The sequence below is a fragment of the Poecilia formosa genome, unplaced genomic scaffold (assembly GCF_000485575.1).
Source record: "Poecilia formosa unplaced genomic scaffold, Poecilia_formosa-5.1.2 Scaffold263, whole genome shotgun sequence".
Classification (NCBI taxonomy): domain Eukaryota; kingdom Metazoa; phylum Chordata; class Actinopteri; order Cyprinodontiformes; family Poeciliidae; genus Poecilia; species Poecilia formosa.
Genome location: NW_006800202.1, coordinates 785032 through 798172, shown reverse-complemented (window position 1 = coordinate 798172; position 13141 = coordinate 785032). Strand labels below are relative to the sequence as shown.

Genomic DNA, 13141 nt, shown 5'->3' with positions numbered 1-13141 from the left:
ATTGTAACAGTTATATCTCCCTGATACGTCATGTGATCTCAACCAGATTTTTTTGTGTATTTTGTGCACTGCTACACACACTGATGTGGAAGTTAGATGACATCATTTAAGCCACGCCCACTCAGAGAAGAAAATGAAGATTATTGGGTGACTCCTCCAACTTCTCCCTGCGTGTGATACAAGATTGAAACCATGTCCACTATCTCTTTATAACCACATGTAATGTTTAAAAGCATAAAGGAAGTCCTCACCAATTATTCACCATAAAACAGGAAGTGAACATAACTTCTTTGTGGAAGATCGGTTTTTGGACAAACTTTACAGACTTGCTGCTGGACTTTCACTGAACTTGACTAAAGACCATTTGAAAGATTCACCAAATGTGCCACCTAGTGGACAAACGTGTGAATGGGTTGAGAGCATCATGACGCCAATGGGATGGTGGTCCTGGAGCTCCAGCGGTTGCCGTGGCCCTGAGCTGTATGAGGCTGCTCACAGCTTTAAGATAGATTGTTTTTGCTCAAACACAGGTTTTACAGCAAGAAGAAATGTATATTTGCAAAACTACATTTTATAGTTACATTTCATGCTTTGTGCAAATGGATCTGTCAAAGGTCTACANCTGCAGGTCACGGCATGGCCTCGGCCCGGCACCCTCTTTTGGGGGGAAGACCTACCTGAGCTTCGTTCGAGCCGATCATTCAAGCTTGCTGCAATTCTCAGCACGCACGTCTTCCGCCGGTGTCCGAGCGCCAAATTCTCGGTCCAATAAAATTGTCTAACTGCTGTTTCTCTCACTGTGTGAGTCTCTACAGATTGAAATCACATCATCCTCGCCCAAAAACCTTTTATCAAAATATTGAGTTTTTTCAAAATTAGTCTGTTTCCATAAAGCAAATTTATTTTCAGAATTTCAATTTGCACAACTATATGGTTAATGGGAACACAGTTAATATCTCTGTTAGTTGAATGACTATGTTGTTTCCACTGGTGACAGTTATTTTGGATCATTAAAATTAAAACAAAACAGTATGTAAATCCTTATAAAACTTAAGTCACGCAGGAGGAAATGAGTGCTTTATTAGTTCAACTAAACATTAATTTAGCTTTAATGATTTGCTGTGTCCTCACTTTTTAAACAAAGACAAAACAAAGTTTAAAAACAGTTTTAAAGAAGACAAATATGTAACTAGTGTTCAGATGACTGAACATATAAATTTCCAACTGATTTTATGTGCACTCATGCAAATCCTGAGTGACATTTTAAATAAATTCAAACCAATCTTTTTTAAGTTCCTGCTTCTCACAATGAGTTCAGTCAGAAAACAAACCTCCAGTGAATTTACTCTTCATCCCCATCTGATGAAGACGAGTTGATCTCTACTGATCCGTTCTTCTTAAATCTTCACCATCGGGTTCTGATTTGCTCAGTGTTTCCCAGACATCAGCGATGGACGCCAGCAGAAGCACTGAGGCGATATATGAAAACGCAGAGGAGCTGGAAAGAGGTAGGAAACTCCTGGTAAATACTTCCTCCTGGGATTTTCCCTAATCACAGAAATCATTCTGAAACAATCAGAATGATTTAAGGGGAAAGATTTATTGTCATTGTTTTATTATTAGCTTAATTTGACAGAAAACCTAAATATACATCTGGTTCAGATTGAGAAGCAGGAAATAAATACTAATTTATCACTTAATACTAAAGCATATAATGATTTTATAGCTTTATGTTCAGAACTTATGTTCTTAAAATTAGAGATATTATTGTTCTTATCATATATCACATAGTTCCCTGATGGCCCAACCTGAGTATTTCACCACTCTCCTTATCCTGTTGATGGATATTTCCTTTAAATAAGTTTAAAAGAGGAAAGTGCTACCTGTCTGAGAACATTTTATTGCAAAGATCCTGTTTGTTTCACACAAATAAGATCAGAAAAATGACTTGCAGCTTCGTTGCAGCATTGTGCCCAGAATGGATTGCTAGGTTTAAACCAGAACCCAAAGATCTGGGATCTTTAATAACCGGGTTATATTCAGAAACATCAGATGAAACATGATGGATCTGCAGCCATTTATTAAAACAACCTTAGATTAATGAAGAGCACATGTATAAGATTGTTTTGGTTCATAACAATTTTCTGTAACTCTATTTTCCTGATGGTAAATATCACACTCTTTACAAAAATATAAGATTTTTCTTTAAAACTAAATCATTTGTTGTTTAATTTAAATAAATATCCATTGAACTTCTATTGAAGACATCTGTGTTTATTCTGTAACAGGCCGTAACAGACGATGTTCTTCTTTCCGCCTTCTGCTGGTTTCCGTGGGGATACTTTCTGTCCTACTTCTGGCCAGCATCGGGATCATCTGCTGGGGTTAGTCAGTCTTTTTTCCTTTCACTGAACTTTCATCAGGTGAGTTTTAGTCAATCAGAAGGCTTTAGATTCAGAGCATCTGCTCTCTCTGATGCACCATTTTGGCCTCCAGCACCCAATGATCCCATGTGCAGAAGTGCAGCAGCGACTCCTAATGTAATTAGGCCTTTGCAGTGAAAACCACTTTAAATAACTTTTTGGAAGTTGGTCTCATTTGGTTCAAAGCACAAACAGTTTTCATTAGAGGCCGTTGTGGCGGGGTGAAGTCACAAGTCACACAGTTATCATACGTTTGGCTCTAAATTCCACATATTTCCGCCAAGCTGCACCAAACTCACTGTGATCGAGTCTAGTCCAACCCCCAACAGGAATCCAATCCAATATTTGGTGGGTCTGATATAATTGCTCCACACCGTCCCCTATAAATCTTTTTAAAATATCTGCCCCAAGCTATGCTATGACCAATTATGAAATTTGGTACACGTGTGTCTTGACAGGACCTATAAATCGTCTCAGAGCTGTTGTCCCACTGGAAGTCAGCCATTTTGGATCAAAGCTACTGTTTTGTCTCTTACACATGTTGTATCTGAGTGAAATGTTCTTATGGCTTTTGACATACAGACTTCAGAGTCACTCAGCACAGTCTTGAGGACCTGAAGGTCAAAAGTTATCAAAAGCTTTTGGCTGTATCAAAGCATGTGGGCGTGGCCAGGCCTCAACTCTGACCATGAAACCTCAAGTTTCAATAACTTACACAGATATTGTTCCTTTTACTCTACAATTCGTTAAGATTCGAACATGTGTTTAATGACAACATTAAACATTAAGTGTTTAATGTTTAAATGTTAAATTGAGGCTAAATTGTTCTCTGAACATCGGCTGGTAGCTGAACCATGTGGGCATGGCCGAATAGCAAATTCGGCCTCGCCTTTAGAATACGGCTGGATCTAAATCACACATAGATAATCTGATTTGCACCAAACTGGATATGAATGACCTTTGTTAACCTCTAAAAATCAGAATCAGAAGAATTTTATTGTCATTGTCAGGAAGACAAAGAAATTGCAGTTTCAGTTACAACCATCCATTGAGAGGGGATAGTTGGCTGAGGCCTCGCAGCCTGACAGGCACCGCCAATAGGATTATCTAGACTCCAGTGCGCCGATCGCCACCAGATGTTTTGTGTATTTTGTGCACTGCTACACACACTGGTGTGGAAGTTAGATTACATCATTTAAGCCACGCCCACTCAGAGAAGAAAATGAAGATTATTGGGTGACTCCTCCAACTTCTCCCTGCGTGTGATACAAGATTGAAACCATGTCCACTATCTCTTTATAACCACATGTAATGTTTAAAAGCATAAAGGAAGTCCTCACCAATTACTCACCATAAAACAGGTAGTGAACATAACTTCTTTGTGGAAGATCGGTTTTTGGACAAACTTTACAGACTTGCTGCTGGACTTTCACTGAACTTGACTAAAGACCATTTGAAAGATTCACCAAATGTGCCACCTAGTGGACAAACGTGTGAATGGGTTGAGAGCATCATGACGCCAATGGGATGGTGGTCCTGGAGCTCCAGCGGTTGCCGTGGCGCTGAGCTGTATGAGGCTGCTCACAGCTTTATGATAGATTGTTTTTGCTCAAACACAGGTTTTACAGCAAGAAGAAATGTATATTTGCAAAACTACATTTTATAGTTACATTTCATGCTTTGTGCAAATGGATCTGTCAAAGGTCTACAGGTTTCCCTCCAAAATGCATTTTTACAGCAATCAGTTCCTTAAAATACCGACTGACAGCGTCACATATTAGTTATTAGAAACTTTGAAAATACCTTTACCACTAATAAAGTGATCAGAGTCAAAAAGTTTGCTCTCCTTCATGGGATGCAATGAAAACTTCTCTTTACTGTTTTATCACCTTTGTTTTTAAATCCATGAATACAGCAATGCCTAGCAATCGCTGTTCTTTGACATTCGACCAATGAAGCAGAAAGCTGCTTTCGCCTATCAAATTGGCGACGGGATACCTGGATGAAGGATGTGACAACTACGTATAAAATATATGCTATTCTATTCTACAACTCCCTGCTGCGCTCATGTCACTGTACCCATGCATGCTAATAAAAATTGAGAAGACATTTTGCTTCTGTGTTCATTTAAAGTCTTTGTCAAAGTGACAAAGGATGATTGTGGAGAGATGCTGCATAGTGGTGTATGCGTTTGGGTAATGCTGCATGGAGTTTTTTTCTTTCTTTTTCAAATTTTACGCACACCTTGTTGATGCATTGGATGACAGTAGAGACAGGAATTCTTTACTACGGTAAAAGCCTTTCCTGTCATTTTAGCATGCAGATTAAAAGTAGGTAAACAACATGACTGATGCAGTCAGTAGCGCCTGCAGCTGTACAGACACACCACCTCAACAAGGGAGTCTCCATCCCCCACGTCCCGTGGACCACACGGGGTAGGTTTTGCTTTCCTGTCTTTATTATTTAGTTTAATTCGTAAAAAACAACAAAAAACACAACACCAACAAAATGCTCATTACCCACGTGTGGCCTGTATTTGTGTGGTTCAGATTTGTGCTGGTTTTGTATGATATGCATATGAAGCATTTTGGAGGTGTGGTTGCGCTCTTGCGCGTCAGGTGCAGTGACGGTATTGATGCAGTGTTCATTTTGAAGCTAAAGGAGGAGGAAATATTGGCAAATGAAGCACCCTCCATTCCTCTGGAACGCACTTTCTGTTTAATGTCTTTTCAAGACAAACAGTTCAATCCAAGTTACAAAGGTCCAAGTCAGTTCCTAAATCATTTGTGAATTTATCGAGACAAGTCATTAAATGTGTGACTTGAGTTTGAATCAATTTAAATAACGACTAGTCCAAACTTTGCTTTTTTGTCATGCAAAATTTTTTATAACACACCTGTCAGATATCAATAAGTTCAATCATGTTAGATAACGAATGTCAGAAGATCAGGAAAAACCAAATGTGCTGACTCCTTCAGAATAGTTTGTTTAGTTCCCTTTTGCTAAATCGAAAGCTGTATAAGTTGGATAACACAGCCTTACTGATCCAGTGGGCATTGTTCACCGTATTTAATTTGGTCAGTTGAGCAGAACCGGTTTGGCTGTACATGTGGTGTTGTCATTGGCAGCTATTTTCATGTTAACAAAATTCAACAAATCTACAAGAGCATTAACACTTTCAGATTATCAAAAATAAATGTAGTCTGATTGAAGGGAGATTTGAATAAAAATAAACTTGTTAAAAGCAGAATTACATTAAAGCTTTGGGTGAAATTTTACTTTTGGACTTCAAACTGGTCGTTATCCAGCAGGTTGTTGCTAAGCAACCAAAGAGTTGATGCCACCAACATGTCCGTCTTGTAATCTGTATGAACTAATAATTTCCTATGAAATCTGTTACTGTTCTTTAACTTAAATATTTTACAACAATAAATCTTGTATTGTATTGATTTTTCCTTTATAATCCGTTTCCTCTCATTTACAGCCGGTTGGAAAATGAACCAACATGATGAAGCCATAAAAAAACACTCAGAAGAGACGGCTGATCTGGGGAAACAGACTGAAAATCTGAAGACTGAGAATGAAAAATCACAGAACGAAACTGAGAAACTCAGCAGACACGTGGAAAACCTAAATGAAAAATCACAGAACGAAACTGAGAACATGAATCAGAAAATCCAGTTGATCCAGAAATTCAACACCTTTCTGATAAATGAACACTGCAATGGCAGTGGTGAGTGTCTAACTGAGTCATTTCTCTAAACATCCTACATGGTTAAGAACAAATAAAGAGCAAAGTAAACGTTTCATAAAAAAACAACATACGATCAAATAAATGTAGCTCATTTATAATTATAACTGACAAACAAGAATCAATAAATATTGATAAAATCTTAGTGTAACAGTAGAACCATGTTACAAAGGGACATTTTTTTTAAATATTATTTTTAAATTAGTATAATTATTTTCTGTCTCCAGAGTGTCTGCTGTGTCAGACAAGTTGGACCTTCTTCAATGATTCATGCTACTATTTCGGTAATGTTCGGTGGACCTGGGATGAAAGTCGTCGGTACTGTTGGGATAAATCTGCTGATCTGATTATTATTAATAATCTGCAGGAACTGGTGAGCTCTGACACCAATTATGTTACAAATTCAGATTTTAAATATGGGATAAAACTCTGTTGACTTGATAATTTTCAATGTTGTAATTAACAGAAATTAATTTATGACAACATGAAGACTTTCCACTGGTTGGGGCTCTATAGAAGTGGGAATAACTGGTATTGGATTGATGGTCGTATCGACACACTAAAGTAAGAGATTTCACACACAGAAAAAAAGTAATAAGAAAAATAAATTAAAAACATCTGATTTTACACTTCCTGATGTTTGTGTTTCTCATTTTAAGGTTCTGGCGCCCGTCTTACCCGATCTCTGATCATGACTATGCAGTCATGTATCGATATGCGAATCTCACAGCGAGCTGGTACTCAGTATCAAATACATACGCACGCTCCCCCCTCTGTGAACAGAAAGCCTTCAAAGTGTCTCTTAATTAAATCTGTTTCTATTTCCTCCTTTTTCTGCTGCAACTTTTCCAGATCAACAAATTTTATATAAATAACCAGAATTTTCTGTCAACTTTAACGTGAATATATTTAATTTTTATTTTCTGATCATTTCACTATTCAGTCAGTATAATTGTATTTTTACACATCTATACTGTTGGGTTTTTTTTGGAAAACAATCCAAGAACTAAAATAATTTAACTCAGTATATTTGGATCTACTTTTTCTCATAGAGTAAATGTTAATTACAGTGTGACATTTTTGCTGGATTTGCTTTACTGATACTTGATATTTAAACTGTTCATTAATGACATTCTTAGTAATAATACATCAAGTTTATTTAGAGCTATTAAAGTCTGTTTCCATAAATCCTTAAACAATGATTGTTCTTTACTTTGATTCAGTTTGATTTGTTTTATTGTCCCATTTAGTTAAAGTGATGCAAATTATAATAGATTTTTATAGTTTGTTTTGTAATAATCCTGATGACAGAAACATTTATTGTTTTCATGTAAGGCTGTAAGTTTCAATATTTGCCTTATTATAAATAGATATTATTGATCTCCATGACAAAAATGGACAGGATTGTAACCAAACTTTGACTTAAGATAAATAATTTGCTTGTAACTGAAAAATACTTTTGATAATTAAACCAAGCTTTTCTATAATGAAGTCTTTTATCTTAATATTTTCTGAAATAACAGAATTTAATAAAGTTTTTCATTATTTATTGTATTTTAGTGTAAAGCCGGGGTTCATAAAGCACACGGAGCTTCACATAGAAGGGGTTCTTTATTCTCAAAAAAAACGTGAGTGTAAGAAAAATAAAAGAATGAGATTCAATATATGGAGAAATAAATGGCCCGTATTTCGAACGGTAGAAAGCTTTAGCTTCAGTGAAATGGCGGGCTTACAATGCGGTTAGCACTCAACAGAGTAGAACGCAGCTTCACATAAAAGCTGAAATCGAACAGCATATAATGGCTTACACGGCTGAACAAACGGCAGTGGCACCTCTAGAAGAGGACAAACAGAAAAACATGACATTAGCATCATCTCTGTAGCTTTGTCCACGGAAGATAATTCAGTTCCAACATTAATTACCGAACACTTGGATTCTTTTCTCATGTGGCCATAGAGTCTCTTCTCCACCAGGTCTCGGATCAAAAAATGTCCTTCTCTTCCGTTTTACCAGTTAGTGCCACAGTACATAAACGAGGTTTTTTCTACTTCCGGTAATTTTAGACCTCTCTGTAACAACAGCACCACATGCTGACAAAAACAAGAATTACAACCAGTCGGTGAAATAAAAGCAAAACATGGTTTACAAAATACATTTGACATGTACCCATTTTTCACCTGGTTACATTAGTTTGAAATGTTTTTGCCTCTGATTGATTTCTGTCACTACATGATTGTAATCAGCTAGTTTATGATTTGTTTGCTTGTTTTAGCTTCATAATTTTTATCTGCAGATAAAATAATAAAACTCATTTATTGATGTCGTGTTTCAGCCTGTCTGGGTCCAGATCTGCCTCAGAAAACTGGAACCTGTTTGACTCTGACTGAGGTCGGATCGGGTCGGGTCGGGTCGGTTCCCCTCACACACCAACAGGCTCCAGCAGAGACAGACTGAGACTACAAACAGCCCTGGACTTTGACTAGGCCGGCCCACAGGAATCAGTACGCTGAAAGTTATCAACACCTGGCACAGGTGTTATAATATTTATATACAATATTTAATCATGACACAAAAAGGCATTTAAACTAAACCAGCACTGATGCCGATTGTGGATTATTAATTAATGGGTTTTATTCCAGTCCCTCATTCCAGTTATAAAAAAAACTGCATCTAAACCTGAATAAGCAAAAAAGACTAGTTTTTATGAATCCAGTTGATCATATTTTATAATAAATCTTATTAATTTTTGGTGGAAATGTTGCTAAAACAAATGAGGTTCATGCAAATTATTGAGGACAAAATTAATTTCATCAGAAAGTTTCACATTTATTTCATAAATCTAAACATTTTCTAGATGTTTCCATCAGTAAAATTCATTTTTCATTCATTTTAACTCCAGATTTCATTCTGATGATTCGTTAAAAATCCAGGAAACAGAAAAAAACCTGCAGAGAAAAGCAGCTTCACTTTCTACCAGCAGAGATAAAAACCATTAAACTGGTTCTGAAGGTTCTGGTTCTGAAGGCTCTCTCCCGTTAGCTTGGGTCGGGTTCAGGTATCAGAACCGGACAGTAGTTCCAGGTCTACAGGTCAGAACCGGCGCCTCAGTTTGATCCACCATCGCTCTTCTTCCTCTTCTTCCTCTTCTTTGGAGGAAGCTCCTCGTCGTCGGCAGGTTTCTCCATCACTGATTTGTCCTTTCTGCTTTTTTTCCTTCTCTGCATCTCTGTTGCCATGATAACCTCTGTTTTCTGCTGGGATCTGTGATCTAATTGGCTGGATTCTTCAGGACTGCGCCCAGTTTCTGCAGGGTCAGCATCATGCTGAGCAGATTTCTTCTTCTTCTTCTTTTTCTTCCTGTTGCAGTCAGAGGGAAGCGGCTCAGTTTCCTCAGCAGACGGATTTCCTCCATCTTCTTTCTGATCCTCAATGTTTCCTCCAAAGATCAGTTCTTCTTCTTCTGCCTCTCTTCTTCCCTCCATTTTATCTTTCCTCTTCTTTTTCTTCTTCTCTGCTTGAAAACGTGTTTCAGGACTTTCATCACCGTTTAGTTCACCACAGCTCTCTGTGCATTTCTTCTTCTTCTTCTTCTTGTGGTTCGTCTCCTCCGGATGAGTCGCTGTGTCACAAACTGCTGGAGAACTTCCTGTTTGGTTCTTTTTTCCATATTTGGTCAGGAACTCTGCTTCCTGCTGCTCCAGTCTGGCCAGCTTGGCGCTCATGGTCAGACCGTGCCGCGCGCCTCTGAAGCAAAACAACAGGATTTATAAAGAAACGTTGGTTAATATGGAGCTTCAATCTTTTACAGCAGCGATTTGAAATTAATCTCTGAAATTTTCTAGAAGAAACTTCAAAAGCTGAACAGTTTCTAAATTTTCAGAAATTTTTGATGGAAATTCACTTCTTCTATCTACCGTGGCCCTAAAATGCCGTTGTATCCTTCAGGATTTGATCCATTTGGTTTTAATTTTCAACTTACTTGTGAGCCGTTCGTCCTCCACAAACCTTCATCAGATCAGCGTCTGAAAGTCTGAAGAAAAGAAAAAGATTAGATTTTAATCTGAAAACCTGAAACAGGAGTAATTAATTAAAACAGTTAAAACCCAGACATCCCATAAATAAAAAGGTATTTCTGGGTTTTATGGTTTTACAGCCTGCCGTAGTTCCAGAACAGATTCAATTCATGTTTTCCCTTTAAACTTGACACAAACATCCTGAATTTTTCCTGTCTTAGTTTTTGGTTTTTGGATGTCTGGATTGTACTTAAACAACACCCCTGAAGAGTTTCTGTTCTGCTTAAACTGACTGAACTCTCTGATGTTTTCATTATGTTGCTGATTTCAGCAGCAGGAAACCAGTCAGGATGAAGGGAAAGATGAAAACAGCATGATGGGGAAAACGTCTTTCATGTTGTTACTGTTCAGAGTTCTGTGTCAAATTCTGAAGGAAAAAATAATTTATTTCCATTTTAATTTTCCACCTGAACTGGAGATGAACTGGGATTCAGTGGTAATGAAAGACTTTACCTGGTGCTGCTGGACAGATCCAGTTTCTGCTCCTCTTCCTCATCTGAGCTGCTGCTGTCTGAACTGGGGGCCTTCGGCTCCGGCTCCTCCTGACCGGACAGCAGCGTGGCCGACTGGAACAGACCAAGATGTTTAACCCTCTAATGTTGACCTACGACCCCGGAGCTCCGCCCCAAAGACAGAACCTTTACCTTCACAAAGCGGCCGTACAGTTTGGATTTGTTCTGCAGGAATTTCCGAGGCTTTTTGTTGGAGATCGCTCCCTCCTCTTCCTCACCTTCCTCAGACGTCTTTTTCAATTTGATTCCATTCTGACGGAAACAGAAAAGTTTTCAGACTCGAGTTGGAAGCAAAATATGACAACATATCAAGTTCAAAGTATGTGTATATATATATATATATATATATATATATATATTTCTGCCAAGAAAGTCAGAAATTTTGAGATTAATCTCAGAAGTTTTCTAGAAAAAAACAAGAATATTTCTGAGTTTAAAAAGTTAAACATTTCCTATAAAAAATAAATCAGAAATTTTCTAGAAAAAAAAAAGAAATTTCAGAGTTTCAAAGGGTGAATATTCCATATAGAAAAATTTTGAGTTTTTCTAGCAAATTTGTGACTTTTCAAACTCAAATTTCCACATTTTTTCCTAAAAATGTCTGAGCTTTTTGGTGGAAGTTTTCAGCTTTAATGCGCCGTTGTAACAAAATGTTTAATCATAGTGAGGCCAGGTTTTCATTCAGATTTCAGCAGCTGATGGGGATAAAACATGAATAATCTCAGAAATCTACGGCGCTCTATAGAGGACATGGGGGGAACTTGTTGCCTCCAGGTGATGTGTGACCTTTGACCCACCTGGCCAGCCTCCACCTGCAGACTGGACGAGGCTTTGTTGAAGACGTGGTCCCACCAGTGGAAGCTGAACTGCTCTCCTTCCCTGTGGCCGATCTGAAGGAACAAACAGCTCCTTGCTCTGATTCCTGCAGATGTTTACAGACCCAGAGCTGCTGGTCGACTCACCCCTCCTTTGTCACATTTGACCTTGACCTTGATGGCCTCTGATATGCCGTTCTCCGCTCGGCCAAGTCCTTTACCTGGAGAGAGAGAGCGGACCCAGTAAGAACCAGACTGGTGACTGTTACCTGCTGGTTTCTGGTGGTTTGGAAGTGGCTCTCACCGCGTTCCCAGCCGTGACTCAGGAGCAGCTGCTCTGCAAACTTCAACCCTCGGCTTTTCTCCTGCTCAGCTTCAGCCATCTGAGCGAGAAAACCAACGAATTAAACACATTCACAGCTGAAACTGCATCTAATTTAATCTGTTTAGTTAGTTACTGCAGAACAAACAGCAATCCGAACATTTCTGGCACCAATATTCACATCAAAATAGGAAAATCCAACCATTTTCTAGGTACGTTTTCAAACTTTTGTAGCACCACACAAACTAAACTTTCAGAATCAAGCGATTTGATTCACAAACAATTTTACTATTCAGTCAAGAGATTCTGCTTAAAGACCGTGTAAACCAGGGGTGGCCAAGTCCAGTCCTCGAGAGCCACCATCCTGCAAGTTTTAGAAGTATCCTTACTCCAACAGACCAGGATCAGCTCTACAGAGGCCTGATAACGAGCCATTCATTTGATTCAGGTGTGTTGAAGCAGGGATGCATCTGAAACTTGCAGGATGGTGGCTCTCGAGGACTGGACTTGGCCACCCCTGGTGTAAACAAACGGAACATGTCATTTCCATTAGTTATATTTCTAAAAACGTCGCTCAGTTTATTTTTCAGTTATTAATAATCACAGGAGGCTCCGGAGGTTTGAGGATCTCTGCACTATAAGACCTTCACGGTTTGGATAAAATGCTTTTTAGTTCAAACAGCAGCAACACGTTAGCTTTAGATCCAGTTAAACTGACAGTTTTAGGGATGAACTCAGAGCTTTACCCTAAAATATAAACCACTGACGTCATCCAAACATGTCCGTCATAAGCAGCATCCAATCAGATCGCTGCATTAATCCCGAAAAACTCAACAATGAAACCGGGTTCATGTTAAATCGCAGAAGAAATGTTTAACGGACCTTTTCTTCACGTTTTGTTTTGTTGAAGTTGCCTCACCGGTGGCTGGGAAAGACCCACGTGTTTCCTGAATGAAACCGGAAGTACATTTCTTCTTCTTCAAACGCCTGGACGCTTTACCGCCACCTACTGGAATTCACCATGAACGATCCCAAATGTAGAAGAAAGACAGATATTTGTCCAAATGTGCCAAAAATTATACTCAATTTATGGTTAAAAACGAGCCGTTCAAGATATTTTAATAATAATAAAATATCTGAATATATGTAAATATTATTAAATATATGAAAAGGCAACTCAAGTACTGAGTAACTGATGATAAAATGATTTAATGTTTTTAAAAACTAATATAGATAAATAGGTA

The 13141-nt window shown here is 38.2% G+C and overlaps 1 protein-coding gene across 2 annotated transcripts; it reads right to left on the bottom strand.

The window, feature by feature from the left end:
* Positions 1 to 9044: 9044 nt before the first annotated feature.
* Positions 9045 to 12911, bottom strand: gpatch4 (G patch domain containing 4). Of its 2 annotated transcripts, none has more exons than XM_007570570.2 (8): positions 12780 to 12911; positions 11880 to 11958; positions 11723 to 11796; positions 11558 to 11650; positions 10893 to 11012; positions 10702 to 10814; positions 10155 to 10205; positions 9045 to 9919 (listed from the first exon to the last, which is right to left on the bottom strand). In XM_007570570.2, the coding sequence occupies exons 2-8, from the start codon at positions 11956 to 11958 to the stop codon at positions 9280 to 9282; spliced, it is 1170 nt and encodes a 389-aa protein (XP_007570632.1). In that variant the 5' UTR covers positions 12780 to 12911; the 3' UTR covers positions 9045 to 9279. The 2 variants fall into 2 exon arrangements, with proteins under 2 accessions (XP_007570632.1, XP_007570633.1); XM_007570571.2 differs by lacking the exon at positions 12780 to 12911 and adding an exon at positions 12644 to 12730.
* Between the last annotated feature and the right edge of the window lie 230 nt (positions 12912 to 13141).